This window comes from Cynocephalus volans, chromosome 7 (assembly GCF_027409185.1).
Source record: "Cynocephalus volans isolate mCynVol1 chromosome 7, mCynVol1.pri, whole genome shotgun sequence".
Classification (NCBI taxonomy): Eukaryota; Metazoa; Chordata; class Mammalia; order Dermoptera; family Cynocephalidae; genus Cynocephalus; species Cynocephalus volans.
The window spans coordinates 81,540,668-81,560,332 of NC_084466.1; the positions used below are offsets into that span (position 1 = coordinate 81,540,668).

Here is a 19,665-nt window from a genome sequence, read left to right on the forward strand (position 1 = left end):
GTGTACGTGGCTGGTCAGAAGTTGAACTATGATTCAAGTCAGGCAGTCAGCCTCAATGCCTGGGCTTTGAAGCACTTGGCTACTCACCTTCCATGCCAAGCACCTAGTAGCTGCTCAGTGTTAATGTCAATTGAAAGAAGAAATATTTGGCAGCTAACACTCTACTATCACACTCTCCTCAAAGCCCTTACTTAAGGTTTGTTTGGTGTTCCTCTCATCTGCCTTATTGAGATAAACCATAAAATTCCATAGGTGCCACATGGGAAGACTGTCTACCGTTGCCTACTTCCCTGCCTCTATCAGCACTACTGCTGACCTCCCACACATCCTGCACAAACCCAAGATGTCCCTTGCTAGGTTTCAGCTGTCCTATGCTCTTTGAGGACTGGAGATTGTTTCTCATGGCCTTGGCTATATGGACATTGAAAAGTTTAGTAGTAGAATCTACTCCAGCAGCTTCTCTAATGAACACCCAGAAAGCAACTTGGTATAGAAATGTTTACTCTTCTACAGTCTTACAGACTCATATGAGTGTCTGACAGGCTGGTCCCTTATACTCTAACACCAGTGGTAAATGCGGCTTGTGACAAATGTGCTTCATATCTTTGTTTCCTCTCCTTATGGAGGCCAGGCAAATCTTTCTGGCTTGAGCTATTTGTCACACATTTTAGTGATAATTTCTGTGAGAAGGAAAGTGATTGCAAGTGATGGATGAGGTGAGCTCTGACAGCCCAGAACAGGGTCAGTAAGGGCTGAAGAATGTGGGTGGGTGTGAAATGGTGTGTATAGAGAGGTTGTCTTCCCATTTCCAACTCTGATCCTGTGTAGGGAAAAGCACCACCCCAAAACTCATTTAAATGAAGTTTACATAGCTTTTAGGCAAGAGTTATATGGAAAGCATGCTTCTTTTCTGTCCTGTCCAAGAGTCTGCCCACAGAAATGCACTCATCAATTCTGGAAATTTGCCCATTAACAGGAAATGTACCCATTGATATGAATCTAACACATTAAATGTAAATCTGGTTATTTATGATCTGAAATGAAGGGTATTTTCTGGGCTTGATTTACATTACCAAGATAAAACAAGCACTTCGAGGCAGATGCCTGCCTTACTCATTTGACATTCTACCAATAGCTAAATGAACTCAAAATATGGTTGTGTATAAGTCTTACACCATATTTACTTCTTGGCCTTTGAAATAATCAATTTCTATTTCTTACTGAGGATAAAGCTTACTCTAATCTCACTAATAGACCCTATAGTCTCTTCAGGTAGCTGAAGCAACTAAGAGGTTAGTCCTTCTGAGTGTTTAAACACTTCATAAGAAATGTAACTTTCATTAATTACCTCAGGGATCTTGAGTTTACTTTGCCACTCTGGCCTTTCTTGTAAGTATAGAAAAGCCACAATGCACTCTTACTGCTGACCCATCTATAATGTATACTCCTATTTGTACAGAATGACCATGGAAAGTTATTTTTAGTCACTGTTTGGAATGACTTTATAAAAATGCTTTGCATTTTTTAGAAAGATCATCATATAATTGTTTAAGAATAAACACAACACATAAGGTCACTGAAGAATTTGAGTGCATTTTATCCATGATATGATGTTCGAGCTAGTACTACAGAAAGGTACTGTGGGAACAGTAAGGAGTTGTTTAATAGAGAGTGCATACACGTATGTGATATGTGCACGTGTAAGTGGAGGGGTACTTTCTGTACCTGACCACACAGTTTCAACCAAATGACCCAAAGTAGCAGAAAATATTGTTTTAAACTGGATGTTTGGGTTTTAAAAAAAAAAAATTGTTTCCGTCTTTGTGACTTTGAGATCTCTTTATTTCTCAGTCTTCTTCTGAAATAAAAACTGACTACCTATCGATTATAATGGACCCAGATGAAGTTCCCCTGGATGAACAGTGTGAGCGGCTCCCTTATGATGCCAGCAAGTGGGAGTTTGCCCGGGAGAGACTTAAACTGGGTAATGTATTTGTTAAACAGACTCAAAACCTATACTGAGCACCTACTACACGCAAAAGTAAACTAGACCCAGGATTCTACCCTACAGCTGCTGATAAAGTAGCAAGAGAGTTGGACACAGAGGTAAATCATTCTAAAGGAGTGCTGGGACAACAGTATGAGGTGACAAGGGAGTACCTGTTTGTCCCTTCAACTATTAGTAGGCACCTTCTCTGAGCAGCAGACACTCATCTAAGCCCTAGGGATCACAAAGGTGTCTGAGTTTCTTCCATCAAAAAGTTCCATCTGGATACATGCAAAAGTAGACAAGTGAAGGGTAAGGGGAGAGAGTGGTTCCAACAGGAGGCATACAAGTACAGGCACTCTTAAATCATGAAAACTGTGGAGGAGTTAGAAATTTGTGATCCAGAACATAATTCAAGACAGCAAGGAAAAATGAAATCAAACATTTGGTGAAAGAGTTGGTGACTTCAATCAAAAAACCCCTCTGTGCAAAGCCACAAAATATAAATTTTGAATTTCCCAGGGTGTTGGGAATGTCCAGACAGAGAAGAAAGTGTAAGGGGGTCATTTAAGTTTCATTTTTGAATAGCAAAGCCTGTTTTCCAGGTAGTGCAGATGCTATAAATAGCAGGCGCATGTGTATTCCCTCAGCTTACCCCCCCCAGTTCCTCCAGCTCAGACGTCACAATACAAATTAATCTCCAGCCTGTGGTGCTACAAAACAATTGGAGACTCAATTATTACTCCTACCCAAAATGTTTGGATTGTGGCTTCTGAAAGTTTTCCACTCATTCCTGTGTGTGCCAGAGTCATTAGTAGTTGGAACTAGGAAAACAGACTGTGGATCCAGTGTTCCTGGAGCTTATCACTCTCAGTGTGAAGAGCCTGCTGTTTCAAACTCAAGAGCATTGCTCCCTCCCCCCATGCAAATTATATATTGGAGTGAGGGGTCTGAGGCGGGCAGAGGGAAAATGCCTTTTCTTGCTTTTCTCTTGGGCCTTGAAATAACTCTGCTTACACTGAGAAAAAACCAGCTCCAGGAGTATGTTCTTTTTGGCCTGGGGAAGCAACTGGGAAATCAGTTAAAAGCTAGAGACAAGAGAAAGCCAGCGATGGCTGCTGACAGGAAAAAAAAAAAAAAGAAGAAGAAAAGAAATCAACTAAATTTAGAGTAGTTTAGGGCAGGTGGCACACTGGATGAGTTCCTTCTACAAGTCTAAATTATACGGCAGCTAGCCCAGTCCCTCAGTGACCTTGGCAGGGAACATGGGATAGTTTTCCCACAATCATGAGCCATTCTCAGGCCATGTTGCTTTCCAGAGTTATTAGTCACAATCAAACATGCTTCATCCAGTATAGGACTCATGAGCTTTCTGTCCCATCTCAGATTGCTAATCCTTCTTCTAGAATTCCTCTGGGGCTCTGTGGGTTGACATAACACCATTTCAGGAGATGCCCTTTGTTGGAGATCTTTCTTTTTGTTCTTCTCCTTTCCATTGTTGCCACATGCTATGATTTGGCTGATGTCCATTTGAGTGTCTTTGATGGGTGAGAGAAAGTGTATCAAGTCTACTAACTTTGTCTTTCAATGCAGTATGTGGCTGTAAGGCCTGGAGGAATGCTCTTCCAATTAACATGGGAGCAAGGAAGCCCAAGACTCATTTGTTTTTTTAAGCCAAATAAATGACAGAAAGTAATGTGAAATAATGCCTGGCAAGTGAAAGTAACCAACAGTATGTCCAGACCAATGGAGAGAAGAAGCTGGTTTGATCGGCAGACTTGCTGGGGTTATAAATGTAGAGAAACACACAAAGTTGTGTCTGATTTCAGCTGTCTTTACTCTGTTGGTTACTATTAGCAGCCCTAGTGAGGGAAATAGGAATTTATAGTATCTGATAGATGGATACAATTGGAATTTGGGATTGAGGTGTTGCTACCACCAAAATTCCTGCAATTCAGGATCAAAAAAATCTCTCTCCCCCTTTTTTTTCATGATTCCTCACTAACCTTGGGAGAGAATTCAGCTCCTATAAATTTATCACAGAAGTTAGGATAATGTCTGATATTGCATCTTTCTATCAGAAAATGATTTAAAGTTAGAGTTACCTCATACCAGAAACAACACAGGGAGTCTGGAATTTGGCAAGTGGCTGGTGCCATGAGCTGGTGCTGTCTCTTGTAAGACCAGCCCTGAATGCCAGAGAGGGCCCCAGCCCATGCTGCCATATACTGTCCCCAGAGTGTCTATGAACCCTGGCCAGTCCAGGACATTCTTGGAGGAGATTCCAGTATTCTATGACAGTTACCTTACACATTTCCAAGCAAGTTAGTGGCATTCCAGGCAAAACCACAGAGAATTTTAAGGGAAAAGAGGGATCAGGCAAGTTCAAGTCCAGTGCAACAGTGCTCTCTGTAACCATGGGTCTGCAGAAGGATTCAATGCAACAGATGATTAAAGAGCCCATAATAGCTTCATTCTGTTTTATGAGGCGGCTGTCAGCTTCCGAGAGAGTAAGTGAAAAGATGGAGGGAAACCAAGTGAGAACCAGTCTATTCTCACTGATAGAAGAAAAGTGCCCAAACTCTCATTAAAACAAAGTGTGTTGTGATGTCTCAGAAGGTAATTCATATGGGCTGAAGTTGTGGAAAACGAAAGGATTCCACCTGCCCCAAACAAGCAAGAGTCTTAGGAGTATCAGGAGAGATTAGTCTGATCTTTCTCAGATTCAGGACCCTTTTCATATTAGACGGTAGGAGGCACTGAAGAAGAAAAACATTGTTCTTTCACCCTAAATAAAGCAAGGAATAAACCTCCAACCAAAATGCACCAGTTTCTACCAGGCTGAAGACGGCTTCTGCCAGCGCTCTTCCCATACCAGGTTTCCACATGCGGCACTTTCAGGGTTCACTGGAGGCATTTTTATTTTCACTCAAGAGGCCCCATTCTGGCCTATTCCTTGGACAATTTTACATGAAGAAAGAAGCAGAGACTGTATCTCTGCCCATGTTGCATGCTCTGGGAGGACAACATTTAGTAGTCACCACAGGTGCATGTATGACCAGAGGAAAATATGCTCCCCTCCTAATGCAGATTGCATCCCTATGAGATAGATGCAGAGGGACAGCCACACAGGGGCCCTAATGATTACACTGGTAACTGAAACTTACCCATGTCCTAACTGGACGCCTGGGGTGGTGGGAAGTAGAAGATATTAAGCAGAGGCAAGGTACAGATATTTTTGTCACTGAGTAGTTGTGCATAAAAGTGTAAAGGCTATAATATGATGAGGAAGCACGAAAGCTTCATTACAAACTTTACAAGAAACTTTAAAAAAATATCCGTGAGGGAAGAGATTGGAAGGAAGAGAGCAAGGAAGGTTAATTAACTGAAGGGATGTTATCAGGACAGTCTGAGAAAGAGGATTTGGTTGAGAAAGGAGGGGTTGTATTAAATTAACACTCTAATTGCCAGGATTTCCTTTTGACCAGTGGCATTTTGTTGTTGTTTATTTTTTTCCCCCCAGAAGAGCCAGAAAAGAATGGTTTCTTGGGCTCACTCTTCTTTTGGCATATCATGCTGGAGGTACTGTTTCTCTAAGTTCTATTTAGCTGTTTTCTGATGGTGCAAAAAGAGGTCCCCATATATAAAAGGTAGTAAGAAATTCCAGGGAGTGCCTTCCCCAATGGACATCAATCTCAATGTCTCCATCCCATGGGTCCCTCTAGTTGCCTATGACTGTATGAGACTTGCTTTGGGCATCCCACAAACTCTCAAATGGTACTCTCCATTCTGCACAAATATACAGGGGACTTTCTATGCACCAGGCAGTGGGCACTAGATACCGGGAAGATTCAGACATAGTCCATGTCCCTCTGAATCAAGTTGGCTCATGCAAAGGTGGGGAAAGAAACATGTTAACAGTCATTATAGCAGAACATAATGGGTACCATGAAAGAAATCTTGCTTTATTACTACATTTAGCAGCTACCTCTCTGTGGTTGAAACAAATTTCTACCAGTGGTTGACAGGCTCATGTGAACCATGAGGATTTGTAACCATCATATAAAGACATAGTAAAAAGACTGGGAATATTCTGACTGCCAAGGAAGTCTGAGAAATGACTTACTGATTATTATTAAGTTATGGAGCATTATTATAACCCATAGCAGTAACCACTATTCTCTATTTCTCCCTTTGTGCTGAAAACAGATCAGAAGAAATGACCTTAGGTGGCAAGAAAAGGGGCTTAGGTTAAACATGGGGAAGACTTCTTGGTAATAATGTTATTAAACAATGGAAGAGACCATCCAGGAATTGGTAGTACCTCTCCTCCAGGAGGACCCTATGAAAAGGAAACTGGCCATCTGCCTTCACTGGATGCCTTCCAGGGACCTACCCTAGCTCTGAAGAATGTGGGGGCCTCAGAAGCAGAGTTAAAAGTTGGAAGGATGAGACCCCAAAAACATGTCCCTTACTTTGTCTCTTTTTTTGGGTCAGTTCATTGGAGATTCCATTCAAACTACATGCCTCAAATACACACATAGGAAAAGGCATTTCCTTCCTGAAAAAGACTTAAACTCACCCTGCTGGCTTGGCAAACAAACCAATGTCTTCTTTTCATTGCAGGAAAATCACTTGGAAGAGGGGCTTTTGGAAAAGTGGTTCAAGCATCTGCATTTGGCATTAAGAAATCACCCACATGCCGGACTGTGGCTGTGAAAATGCTAAAAGGTATGTATGCTATAGTTTGGCTTTCAACTGACCCGTCACCTTCTTGTGTTTCCTAAATGTTGGTGCAAGTTGGATATTGCCTAGAAAGAGACACAAGCTATTTCTGCTCTGGTCTCATAACTTTCTTCTACTGCTAGGAGCCCCTTTGCTCCAGGAGTTTTAGGTTAGGCCAGCACAAACTCAGAATAAATCTTCTGAATGGAACAATCCAGCATGGTCCATGGGAAAACAATCTCTGTCACCTCAAAGGTCTTTCTCCTCTTACATCCCAGACTCTAGACTATCAGGGACTTAAGCCTATTACAACCACAAGTTCAAATTTTGGCATGCTCCACTATGACTCTGTAATGGAAACTTGGCTGCACATCATAAATCCCCAAGGCTTAGCTTGGGCTTGACCTAATGATAAAGTGAAACTATGAAGCTACAACAGCTTAGTTGATCATAACTCTAAACTATTTTATACTGTTGAGCCACAACCATAAACCATTTCCTCTTTAGAAATTTTTTTTAAAAAATTATCTTTCTAGTGTTGAAAGATACTACCACTCTATGAAGCACTGGGAGGTAAAGCTAAACCACACAGTGATTTATGAACATCACCGTAAGACAGACTGAAAAATGAAAATCAGTGAAAACTGTGTAAACCAAATGTTTCAAAGATTCAGATGTCCTTCGAAGTGTAGAAAATACTTCATTTCCTCATTTGTGATGGAATTTTCATTTACTTCAATTCACTTTAAGGTTCCAAAACCAAAAAGAAACAGGCTGAAAGCTCAAAGGGCAGTTATTAGCTCCTAAGTATTTTGAGGCCTGGGAAGCTGTGCACCCAACTAAGCAGGTACACAGCACAGGCTCCAGGAGAAAGAGCCATTTGCTTTGGGAGACTTCAAAGTTCCTAATCTTCCAGCACTGACTCCATTATTTCAAAGGCCTGTGTAAAGATATTTTCCATCTCAAAGGGCTGTCCTCATCAAGGAAAGACTGATAAAACTCAACAAAGAACATGCCAGTTCTACTCTGAAAGTAGCCTGGGAAGGAGTTTTGCATCCTTAAGTCAGGACTTTGGTTACAGGTGGACTACCCAGATGATGGCAGGCATTTCTGTAAGAATATCTGCATGCTGACACCCTAACCCAGATTCTAAAGAGAAGAGACATCAATGTGTCTTCTATGTGAGAAAGCACCAGATTAGAGACTCAATATATTAGCTTGAACCACACAAAACTGCCATTTTTCTAATTTTCTCTCAACAGCCTTGTGAGGTAGATATTGTTATTGTTATCCCCAACTTGCAGAGGAAAAAGGACTCAGAAAGGTTAGCCTTGCAGATGCAAAACTCCTTCCCAGGCTACTTTCGGAGAACTGGCAGGTTCTTTGTCAACTTTTATCATTCTTTCGTTGATGAGGATAGCCTTTTGAGATGGAAAATATCCTTCCACGGGCCTCTGAAATAATGGAGTCAGGGCTGGAAGATTAAGAACTTTAAAGTTCTCTGATAGAATCTGTGAGGCCACACAGCTGCACAATGCAAAAGTAAGGGTTTGTGTGCAAGTCTTCCAGCTTTCAGTACAGTGCTCTTTCCCCCATACCACAGTGTCACAAAAGAGGGGCTGCAGAGATGTGGCCTCCTGGAATTGGCCTGTTGCTCCAAAATTCTGTAAATGATCCTGGCCTGCTTTATGGAGAGAATCCAGTATCCAACCTAGACATAAGTCAAAACCAAATCTGGAGGCATCTGTTTCCTCAGCTAGTCTCATTTCCCTGCTCACTGCCGCACACCATCTCCAAGAGACACAAGTCTGATGTCCATGCTAGTCTGTTGTGGGTCCAAGATAACACCTGTGGCCCTGCCTATAAATGGAACAGTCTGAGCATCAGAGCCTGTTTTGTTCCTCTGTGCCAAAGGGGCATAAATGCTTAGAGGGACTGATGAGTTTGAAAGGAGATTCTGACTTGAGATGTTTTTTTAAAGACCCAGAGAAATTCTCTCTTTTATATAATATGGAAATCGTGTATGTAATATCTTTATAAATGCATATCTTTTTTTTTTTTTAGCCATCACCACTGATTGAAAAAGACTGCCAAATTACCCACTCTATAAAATTCCTATAAAACCATTTTCATTCAGCTTTCTTGCTTAAATTGATTGGCCATCGTTTCTAGGAAAAGTAGAAAAGGCAGAATGTCAAACAAAGGCCATGAGTCGAAAACTCTTTCAAAGTGCCCCTGAGCAAAAACTTTAACCTTTTTGGACCTTACACCTATGTCTGAAATAAGGAGAGTACTCATGATGTTTATTTATCCAAAAACAGTTGAGCACCTACTGTGAGCAAGCCCCAACTCCAATGGGAGGCTTCAGAAGTTTATGTGGTTATTACTAAAAAATGATTTGCGCTTATTTAAGACTATGTTGGTACCTACCACAATGTTAAATGCACATACCTTTGACCCACTTCCAGGGCTCTGTCCTACAGAAATACTTGCACGAGTGCACAAAGATTATACACATGCTGTCTCTTATAGCATTATTTGTAATAGCAATAAAAACCCAAACTGTGGACAGTCTAAATGTAAGAAATACAATTAATCAATTAAAAAGAACAGAAAAAGTCTCTGACACATTGAAAAAGGGGGAAAACAAATTTTAAAAATACATACATATGTAATATATATGATCCCACTTGTGTAAACCCTTAAAAAAACAAAACAAAAAAGCCTTTGCTTGGGTATATGTATTTATAAATCATAGAAAAAGGTCTGAACCCCAAACTATTAACAATGGCTCCTTCCAGGCAGGTAAGTGGGTTGGAGTAGCTTTCACTTTTTATTCTAGATCCTTTTACTCCATATCTTTTTACTCCAACTCATACTGTTAGAATATTTTACAAGATGACTTTTATATTTCTAAAAATAATTTAGAATTTGTAAATGCCTTAGAAATTAACCAATAAGAACAGGCAGAACACACTCAATTGAGGCTTTAAACTCCACTAATTCTTGGACCGATATGGCTTATCTCTGAGAATGAAGTTGAAGTCAGACGCTATGGATCCTCACAACCACTGATAACCCTGTGAACTCCAGGGAGGAAAAGGTTATAGGGAGAAGATAACACATTGCAAAAATGTTTACAGAAGTGGCCATTCTGCCCTTGTAGGCTCCTTGTGCTGCTTCTTGTGACTCCCCAAAGGAGGAGAGTGAGAAAAAAAAGAGGGAGGGGCGGGCACACCCCTGCCTGAACTGTTCCTGCTGCAGCTGGTTCTGACATAAGAGAAGCCTTCTGAAGGCACTTAAGCAGGGTGCCCAGCTCTGAGTCAGCGCATTGCTGAGCAGAACTAAGTCCACCAAGAGGAAATGTCCAGTGACTAACCCCACACTGCACTGGGCCTTACTGTAATCAAAAGGATGTTGGCTCAGGAGGATGGGAGAAATGAAAACAGTCTGGAGACTTGGCCTTTCTGCAGAATGTGGGGAAGTTAATGAAGCAACCGGCTGAGCACTGACAAACAAGGAGGGCAGGAATGCCGCCTCCGGCGGAAGGAACCCCATTGTCCTGTTGCCCTGACTCTTCCTTGCTTCTCACACAGAGGGGGCCACAGCCAGTGAGTACAAAGCTCTGATGACTGAGCTCAAGATCTTGACCCACATTGGCCACCATCTGAACGTGGTTAACCTGCTGGGAGCCTGCACCAAGCAAGGAGGTAAAGGAGAAGGGGAGGGCCTGCTCCATCTCCCCATGCACACACTCAGAGAAGAGTTCTCTGACATACAGCACCTTCTCCCCACCCCTGTTCTTCCTCACCTCCAGGAAAATGGCCTCTCAGTAGCTCCAGAGGAAACAGTTTGTCCATTTATAGAAGGGTGCTGCCATCCTAGAAATGCCTTCCCTGTCCAGTTAAGTTAAATACTCTGAGCAGGACTCCCTTTCAGATCTCCTTCCACAGCCTCTAGGCCAAGTGGAGAGCATTTTGCTTTCAAGATGACTTTGAGGGAGTGCGACCAGAGTTAAGGTAAAAGAGTAGAAGGTTGAACATTCCTTGAGGCTTCACCTAAAGGAATGAATGAATCACTACTGATAGGATCCCAGGAGGAGGTGATGTGGGGGACAACCAGAAGGGTCCTTCCCTTCAGATCCATCATGCAGACAGGCCTCCCCAACTGGGGCAAGTGGCAGGGACAGGGCCGTGCCTTATAATTAAGGGCTCCAGCATGATCTCGCAGACCTTTCTTTCTTCTCTTATATAGCAAAGTTAGTGCTTGGGTGTAGATGTGTGACCGTTGCTTGGTCTAGAAAGAAAGGTGCAAAGCAGCTGTGCATCCAAATGTTTCACAAGCTCCCATCAAAGTGAGTAAGGATGAAGTGTAGCTGGGGAATACCTGCCTGCTAGGAGCAGCAGCGGGAGAGCTAGGAGCTAAGGACCGGGGAGGCCAGAAACAGAGCCTTAGGGACCTAGACACCGCCCTGCCTGCTTCTCCATTATCCCTTGATAAGCTTTGCTTAAGTTCTGTGCCGTGGCAACCTCGCCCTGTGTGCCTCAACTTCGCATCTGTAAAATTCACCACGGATGACGAGACAACCCACCTCTGAGCTCCGTGAAACCGACGGCAGGATGGAAGGACCTCCCGAGCGGGAGGGTTGCTGGGCCCCAGACAGGCCCCGAGATCTGTCCCTTCCTCCTCGTCGGTGTGGAGACTGCAAACTCTAGGGCGCGACTTCCGCTCTGGAACTCTGACGGAAGAGGAGGTGCTGTTAGGATTTCTAACATGCATTTAAAAGCCAGCGAAGTCCCCAAAGTAACGGAAAACCACCCCACCAGGCCGGGCCCATGAGCCTCGAAGAGCAGCTGGGCGCCCGGCCCCTCCCTGCAGGGTACAAGCGCAGCCGCCGGCTCCCGGCAAGCCCCGGGGCAGCAGCTCCGGGGTCACGGGGTCACAGTGGGGGATCACTTCTGCTTTGACCTGGAAGTGGTCCTTGCACTGTGGGCCTCACGCCTAGCCGGGGCATGTGGTGGGAAAGCAGGGCAGGGCGCGGGAGCCCTGCAGGGCACCGCATGGAACTCAGTGCAGCTGGACTCATTTCCCAACCCTTCTGCTGCTTTTAGACCAGGGTTTGGCAAACGACAGCCAGCCTATGAGCTCAGAGTAGTGTCAGTTTTTAAAATGGGGTTCGGATAGATCAAAAGAATAGTGTTTTGTGACATGTGAAATTATGTGAAATTCAAATTTCTGTGTTTATAAAGTTTTATTGGAGCACAGTCATACTCATTTGGTTGTATTATTTATGGCTGTTTTCACGCTACAAAGGCAGAACTGAATACTTGTCTGCAAAGCCTAAAATATTTCCTGTCTGGTCCTTTACAAAAGACTCCTGCTCTAGAGTCTCTCATAAGCCCCAGGCAAACCATGTGCAGACACCACCAGGCATTGTGCTGCTGGGGAGAGACAGGCCAGGTAGCCTGTTCTCTGCCCTGGGAGGGAGGGAGCTAATTAACAGTGCTGGGGCTGGTGTAACAGTGACCAGAAGCCCCTCTACTTGCCAGAGTCTGGCTAAAAGACAGAGAGGGAGGGTGGCTGATAGCTAGTTATGAGCCCTGGCTTTTGCCTCTCTCCTCCTCAAAGTTATTTCTCTCCTACTACTGCTTCCCTGTCACCAACCCAGCCTCCATTTTCTACTATTTCTTTTGTATTTTTTAACCCCCTTCTCAGGTTAAATGGGTAAAAGTCACAGCATCCATGGGTCTCTCATCTCTAAGTTGCATCCCTAGGTCTCCCTGAAATAAAGACAGGTTTGTTTGAGGTTTTTCAGGCAGGCTGAAGGCAAATGGTGACTGGTTTGGGGTGGCTGAGCACATGCTGTTTTGCTTGCAGGGCCTCTAATGGTGATTGTTGAATACTGCAAATATGGAAATCTGTCCAACTACCTCAAGAGCAAACGTGACTTATTCTTTCTTAACAAGGTAAGGATTTTAAAGATTGGCATTTTTAAAAGAGAGCAATGCGTTTCCATTTAGGCAGTAGCAGCATAAAGCAAGAGAAACCTATATTGTTCTATTAATGATTAGGCTTAAAACTCAATCTCTGCTCTTTCTCCTTTTTTTGTGTTTTCGTTCCATGCTAATCTGTTACAATCTTTTGTGTATAGCACAAGGAATCATTCGATTCCAGTGTATGCAGCAATGATTGGGGAGTTAAATTTACTGGTCATCTTTAAATATATTTCTCTTTATCTTCCTCCATATATAACACACACACGCACAAGTCACTTGTTTTTTGAAGAAAGATGATAACAAATATAATTGCCTCCACTTATTAGATTAGAGGAATTAAGGACACCATCAACTGAATGACTTATACAGTGAGCAATACAGTGATGGGGCCAGAGATTGAAATCATTTTCTTCCCTTCCTACTGCCCTTTCTCCCACTTCCTCACACCTTCACACCTAGTCATCCCCATACACACTCTGAACCAGAAAGCTGTGTAATAAAGGGAAAACCTGGGTCCAAGACCTGAGAGCAACCAAGGCTTAAATGAGATTATTGAACGGAGAAGAAATAATTTACTACAACTGCTGTGTCCATCTCAGGGCTGGAAAAGTCCAGGGAACAATGTTTGAACATTAGTCACCAGTAATTAGCAACATTAGTGACAAATCTGTATAATACAGTGGTTACACACTCAGACTCCAGAGTCAGACTTCCTAGATTTAAATCCTGTCTCTACCTCTCATGAAATCTGGGTCCTTGGGCAAGTTACTCAGTCTAAGTTTCAGTTTCCTAATATATTTCATGTAGTTAATAATAGAGCCCAACTGTTGGGATTGTTGGGAGAATCAAAATCTTCTTAGTTGAGCACTTAATAAATGTTAATCATTACCATCATCATCATCACTGACCCACTAACATAGAAAGATTGGTTGAGTCCAACTTAAAACACGGATCTATATGGTGGATAAAGTGTCAGATATCTAATTATGTTGCCCATCTCTGTCACACAAGTGCAAAGAACCACTGAACAGCTGGCCTGTTCTTTCATCCCCCAAATTTTGATCTAACCAAAACACAGGTGTTCTACCAACCTGGCAATAAGTATGCAAGAACATATTTTCCCCAGTTTTAAGCCAGACCCTCTCATATATAGAATCTTGAAGCTGAAAGGGATCTTTGTGATCAAATAGTTCACACTCTCAGATTACAGATGTGCCCAGTGAAGTCAAGTGATTGGCTTAAAGACACACACCTGCCATTAGGTAAAGTCAGGGGGAGAAAAACTCCAGCTCTCTTCACTCCCCTTCCAGTGCTTGTTCTGTACACCATAATGGATAAGGTGAAAAAAGAAAAATAAGAAACACTGAGAAGTGGTACCCTGAGCTGAAAGAAGTGCTAATTCCCTTCAGTCCTGAAATGCTGGCCTGTCTTAAGGAAGAGCCACGCCAGCAGAATGCCCTAGGGACCTGGGCAGGATGGAACGTTTGGGTTTGTGCGTCCTTTGTTTTGAAGAGTTTGCTTCCTTCTCTGGCTATATTTAATGATTTGCCTCCCTGTGCAACTCGGTGGAGCTTAGTGTTTTCATGGAAAACCCACAGCTATCTTTCATATTTGGAACCTAAAATAAGATAAAGAAAAGGTGAAGGAAAAACAAAACAAAAAGGCTAAATTGAAATGGGATAATTCATTTTTCAAATAAACTCACCAGGATCCTTCCATATTATTTGTAATAAATTCACTGTATTCTGCCAGAGTCCCAAGAGTTCGGTAAATTAACCTTTATTTAGCAGAGATGCTTACCAATAAAGAAGGCTGAATATACCATTGATCCAGGGGTGAGGGAGCTTGAGTTTTTGTCCTTAGGGACATGCCCTGGGCTGTGACTCCTGGGAGACCTGAGGAAGAAGGCTGTCCAGAGAGGGTTTTCATGGGGCTGAGCCCTGACTGAGCCCTTGGAGTACTTTTCTCCCCACTGCATTGCCAGCACTTTCCCTGCTGCCGTCCGCCCTGGGACGGGTCTTGTGAAAAAGAAAATTCCAGTTCCCAACTGAGCAGAATCAAACCTACCTCCCCCACAGAGATACAATAACAAATAGTGATATTCTTTACCTGCCCTCAGGTGGGTTGCCTGAAGTGGCAGTGGGTGTTCACTCTGAGGCCTGCCTCCCTCTGCAGCATGGGAGAGTCTCTTTTCAGGGGGCAGGAACCTCGATCCCTTTTACACTTTCAGAATGTGTTAGGGCTGTCTCTCCTGAAGCGTCCTCCTGTCCTCTGCTTGCTCCCACTGTGCCCTCTAGTGGAGGGATCACTCCTGCCTTGTGACATTTCTAGATTAGCCAAGGAAGGGTGAGGATGCTGGCTAATCCTAATACTGCCACACCGTGCAGGTGGATCAAGGAACACTGAGCCTCTGTCTCAGTATTGCCATTTAGAAGAATCGAGGCTAGGTACATGGTTCAGTCATGAAGCTACTGGACGTGCTAAGTTTCTAGTGTTATAGTTACTGGATGAACTACTAAAGACAATAAAAATCTTTTCTGGTTCCATATGAACACCCAGAACCAACAACTCCTTTCCTAAGAGTCATAAAATAATGGGGTGATAGAGCTTTTCAGATGCAGAAAATGAAACCCTGGAAAGTAAGGTGACTTGCCCAAGATCACATGATGAATGGAGCCAGATTACAAACCAGGGCATGGATGCCCAGTCCAGATTGAAAGGCCTTTCTACCCTTGTTAGAATCGAACTGTATCTTTGTTTTGAATGGAAGGGGGAAAAATGTTCATGTTCCCCCCTTCCCCAAGGAAACCAGAGAACTTGGTAACTACAGCCTCCTCTTATAACTTTTTGTAAGGATTACCAAGTGAAGCCCCAAGTGCACAGCGGGGTCCTTTTCTGCCATTCATCTCATCTTTCACAAGATGGCATGTGGTACGGAAAAGTGGTTAATGGCACTCTTGGGAGGCCACAGCTGGGTTCAAGCTTTGCCATATACTAGCTGTGTATGACTTTGGATTACTTCTCTGAACCTCTTTCTCCATGTATAAGTAAGAACTCTTCATAAAATTGTTGGAAAGATTAAATGAGAAAACATACCTAAGCTTTTAATATAGTGGCTCTCACAGAATAAGCATTCAGTAAATACCAGCTGCTATTAATGTTCTTTTATCTGAACCGAGATGCTTTCTAGAAGCCCAGTCAAGAGGAAGACAGACTTTACAACCACAGAGGTGGCCAGGCGCCTGGCCACCATAAGATCCTCAACGCTAATTCACTATCCATTGTGTGGAACTACGCTCTGCCAACTCAGGCAGTTGCCCACGTGAGGAGCCAGATTCCCCACTGCTGGAGCACGCTTTCATCCGTGTCCTTCTTGGTCTGTTCAAAGGATGCAGCATTACATGTGGAGCCTAAGAAAGAGAAAATGGAGCCAGACCTGGAGCATGGCAAGAAACCAAGACTAGATAGTGTCACCAGCAGTGAGAGCTCTGCGAGCTCCGGGTTTCAGGAAGATAAAAGTCTGAGTGATGTTGAGGAAGAGGAGGGTAGGTATTAATTCCTTCCTGTCCTACAGTCTGAGATATTTTTACAGCATAATGTGCATCTCTGAAATTTTTGTCTTTTTTATCACCCTAATAAACATCCGTGGGAGACTCTGAGGGTAATATCCTGAGGAGATAAGATTTGAATTAAGATTATTTACAGAGTTACTAATTTTGACAGGGAACTGTATAATTGTCTCCCCTCAGGCCTTTTTGTCTTAAAAGATCATCCCCCTCCCCCCATGCTTGGGTAAAATGGGCTGGAGGCCTGGAAAAATCTGAGGTTCATGTTGAAACTCAAATGTTCTTGAAAATGAACTCTGATCTACTTGTTGGTTTATTTTATGTTTTGTTAACATTGTTCCAATAAACTGGGATTTCGTGGAATAACAGGAACCTTCACAAACAGTTATGGTTCTAATGCTTTCCAGATTCTGATGATTTCTACAAGCAGCCCATCACTATGGAAGATTTGATTTCTTACAGTTTTCAAGTGGCCAGAGGCATGGAGTTTTTGTCTTCCAGAAAGGTCAGCCTCTCTTCTGTTTTTCTTCTTTGCCAGGCCTGGACACATACCTTTGCTATAAATCCATTTTTCCTAGTACTTGCTTATACCTATGTCCTTAAATGGAGAACAAACATCACCACCGTGCCTTAATTTGCCCTGAATGAGGAATTTTGAGAAGGATGAGCCTTGGATACCAAAGGGTATAACTTAATTCTAAGGGAAAACCTCACCAGGTTTCAAGCAGGATGCATTTGGCAATCACACTCTACTGTGCCCTCTGGCATATTTTCAAAATTGGCCAGAATCTTAGAATATATGTTCACAGGAGAGCTTCTCTTATACATCCATTCTCTTAAAACATCCTCCCACAAATGGCAGCTGGATAGACATCTGATCTCAGCAGCTCAGGATGAAAGGCTGTGGGGAAGTTTTGCTCACTGGTAAAATTCAGATTGCCAACTTTGTTGACCAGGATGCTGTCTGCAAAACAGTAGTCCAGTGGATTGAGAGCATTTCTTGACTTTGAGGCCTCTAGGGACTTTTATTTGTAATGAAGCGCTTCATGTTTATGATAATTCCATGTGCACTGAGAGTCACTTCCTTCACAGCATTTGAAATGGATCCTCGAATTCAGAATGACAGGGAAGGCACGGGAAATTTGTTGGTTAGATTAAGGAAATGCATTGATTATGCAACTGTTTTATTATAGTGCATTCATCGGGACTTGGCTGCACGGAACATTCTTTTATCTGAGAACAATGTGGTGAAGATTTGTGATTTTGGCCTTGCCCGGGATATTTATAAGAACCCTGATTATGTGAGAAAAGGAGATGTGAGTTGGTTTGATGTTTATTTGACTCATTTATACCCTGTCGTTTTTAAACCACAGACTGAAGCCCTTGGTGAATCTTTACACTTCCTCAGCAGTAGTCCCTGAACACCGTCATGTGCTTTCTCTGAAGGCAAGAGGTCCAGATGAGCTGTGTACCAGAGAGCCCCTGCGTGGGGCTCAGAAAGGCCACTGTCTCCTGATTCTATTCTTCTCTAATCCCTGACTTGGTACCTGTCCTTTGGGCAGTGCTGCCTGAGACTTGCCAACCTGACTACGGTTTAGTGGGGCCCTGGTGAGAGCATGTCATTCCCTCCCTTGACTCCTGTGGGAGTTCCCTGTACTGCTAGAAAGAACAGCTTGGACATTTTCTCTCAAATAAACCCGGATGATTGATTCAGCAGGTGTATGTATCTTAGGAAAGGGTGGGGGAGGCGATCAGTATTATCTCCCTAGGGAGGAAATAGTTTACCTCCCATGCATGCCGTCCATACTTCACATCTCCCTGCTGGCTCACATGGCTTGTCTTCCCACTCGTTTTTGAACACAGTGCTATTTTTTACTTTTGTGGGTGACCTCCTGTGTCCTCCCTTCTCCAGCCTATACCCTGAGGACTTAAGCTTATGTCAGGGCTCTGATGATTACATTTCAGTAGTGGTTCTCAGCTTCAGTGAATGTACAAATCACCCGGAAGGCTTGTTAAACTACAGTTGCTGGGCCCCACCCCCAGAGTTTTTGATTCAGTAAGTCTTGGGTGGAACCTGAGAATCTGCATTTCTAACAAGTTTCTGGGTAATGCTGGCACATCTGGTCCCAGGATCATACTTTGAGAACCACTGCTCCACAGTCTCTTCATAAAAGAGAAGAAAACAGACTTTCCTTGGAACCCTGGTCTGCAAAGATGGCATCTACCTATCAGTCTGTCCCTCTCTTCTAGCCATCTGTGTCTCTTTTAGCCCCTCCCCCCTCTCCCCCCTCCCATTTTCCTCTTCGTCTCTCCATTGTCCCACACTTCTCAACAGCCCCTATCCATCTAAAGTGGCAAGGCTAACTCACTGGGACTTCTGATACTTGGAAGAGAAGGAAGATTTGTCTGCACACTTGAAAAACAGCAGCATGTTCTCTCATGTCCATCACCTTCCTCCATCCCAATGCTTTTTTGCCCACTCTTCCCATTCAGTGACTTTTAAAGTCCTGTCTTTTTGCATAGGAATGCCTTTCAAAATGAAAAATTCCTACAAATCACCAACCAATTTTCAGATGTCTTCTAATTCAGATCATTCTTTTCCAAGCCCTGAATGTCCCTGTGAAGCGCAGGCTTTCTTTGGGAGAAGGATTTCTTACAGAGCTGCAGAGTTAGGCCATGCTGGACCCATCAGAGAGGCTCACTAAACACGCACTGCCTTCACAGGGCTCAGAATAGCACAGCTCCCTCTTTTAGCATAACACTGCATGCAGGAAGACTTTTCCTGGTATTAGGAAACCATAGCTGCTCTAGGCAATGATTTTTGGGTCAAGTATTATCTGGGAGGCGACCCATGGGCAGTTAGGTTGAATGTGCTTTGTTTTCATGTCCTTCTGCTCAAGGCCCCCTTGTCCTCTTCCAGACTCGACTTCCTCTGAAATGGATGGCTCCTGAATCTATCTTTGACAAAATCTACAGCACCAAGAGTGACGTGTGGTCTTATGGAGTGTTGCTGTGGGAAATCTTCTCCTTAGGTAAATTTGGGGGAAGAACGAGATCAAATAGCCCAGGAGTAAATTTCTGCATGCTCTGCTGAGTGTTGTCAGGATAGACAGAACCTTTGGATCAGCACGTAAAACAATCGAAAACCATTTTGGAGGCATGGGTCCGTGTACAATCTCAGATGAGTGATGGTGTGTGTATGTGTGTCTCATACTGTAAAAATGGTCTATATGATCAAGAACAAGGTCAGACGAGTGTAAAATAGGAAGCCAGATTTATCTTTCTCTGTCCTTTGTCCCTTCTCCTAATTCCTCACACACCTAGATCTCTAATGCCCTTACACACTCCCTCCCTGAATCACCTGCCTGCTCAAAATTTCTCCTTAGGAAAA

The 19,665-nt window shown here is 43.3% G+C and overlaps 1 protein-coding gene across 1 annotated transcript in view; it reads left to right on the top strand.

The window, feature by feature from the left end:
- The window catches only part of FLT1 (fms related receptor tyrosine kinase 1), a 163,837-nt gene that overhangs the window by 127,661 nt on the left and 16,511 nt on the right, over positions 1-19,665 (top strand). Inside the window, exons 17-24 of the mRNA XM_063103564.1 lie at positions 1,852-1,984; positions 6,614-6,718; positions 10,309-10,422; positions 12,590-12,678; positions 16,097-16,253; positions 16,682-16,779; positions 17,468-17,590; positions 19,195-19,306. Coding sequence (XP_062959634.1) covers positions 1,852-1,984; positions 6,614-6,718; positions 10,309-10,422; positions 12,590-12,678; positions 16,097-16,253; positions 16,682-16,779; positions 17,468-17,590; positions 19,195-19,306 — 931 coding nt within the window. The remainder of the gene's footprint in view (positions 1-1,851; positions 1,985-6,613; positions 6,719-10,308; positions 10,423-12,589; positions 12,679-16,096; positions 16,254-16,681; positions 16,780-17,467; positions 17,591-19,194; positions 19,307-19,665) is intronic.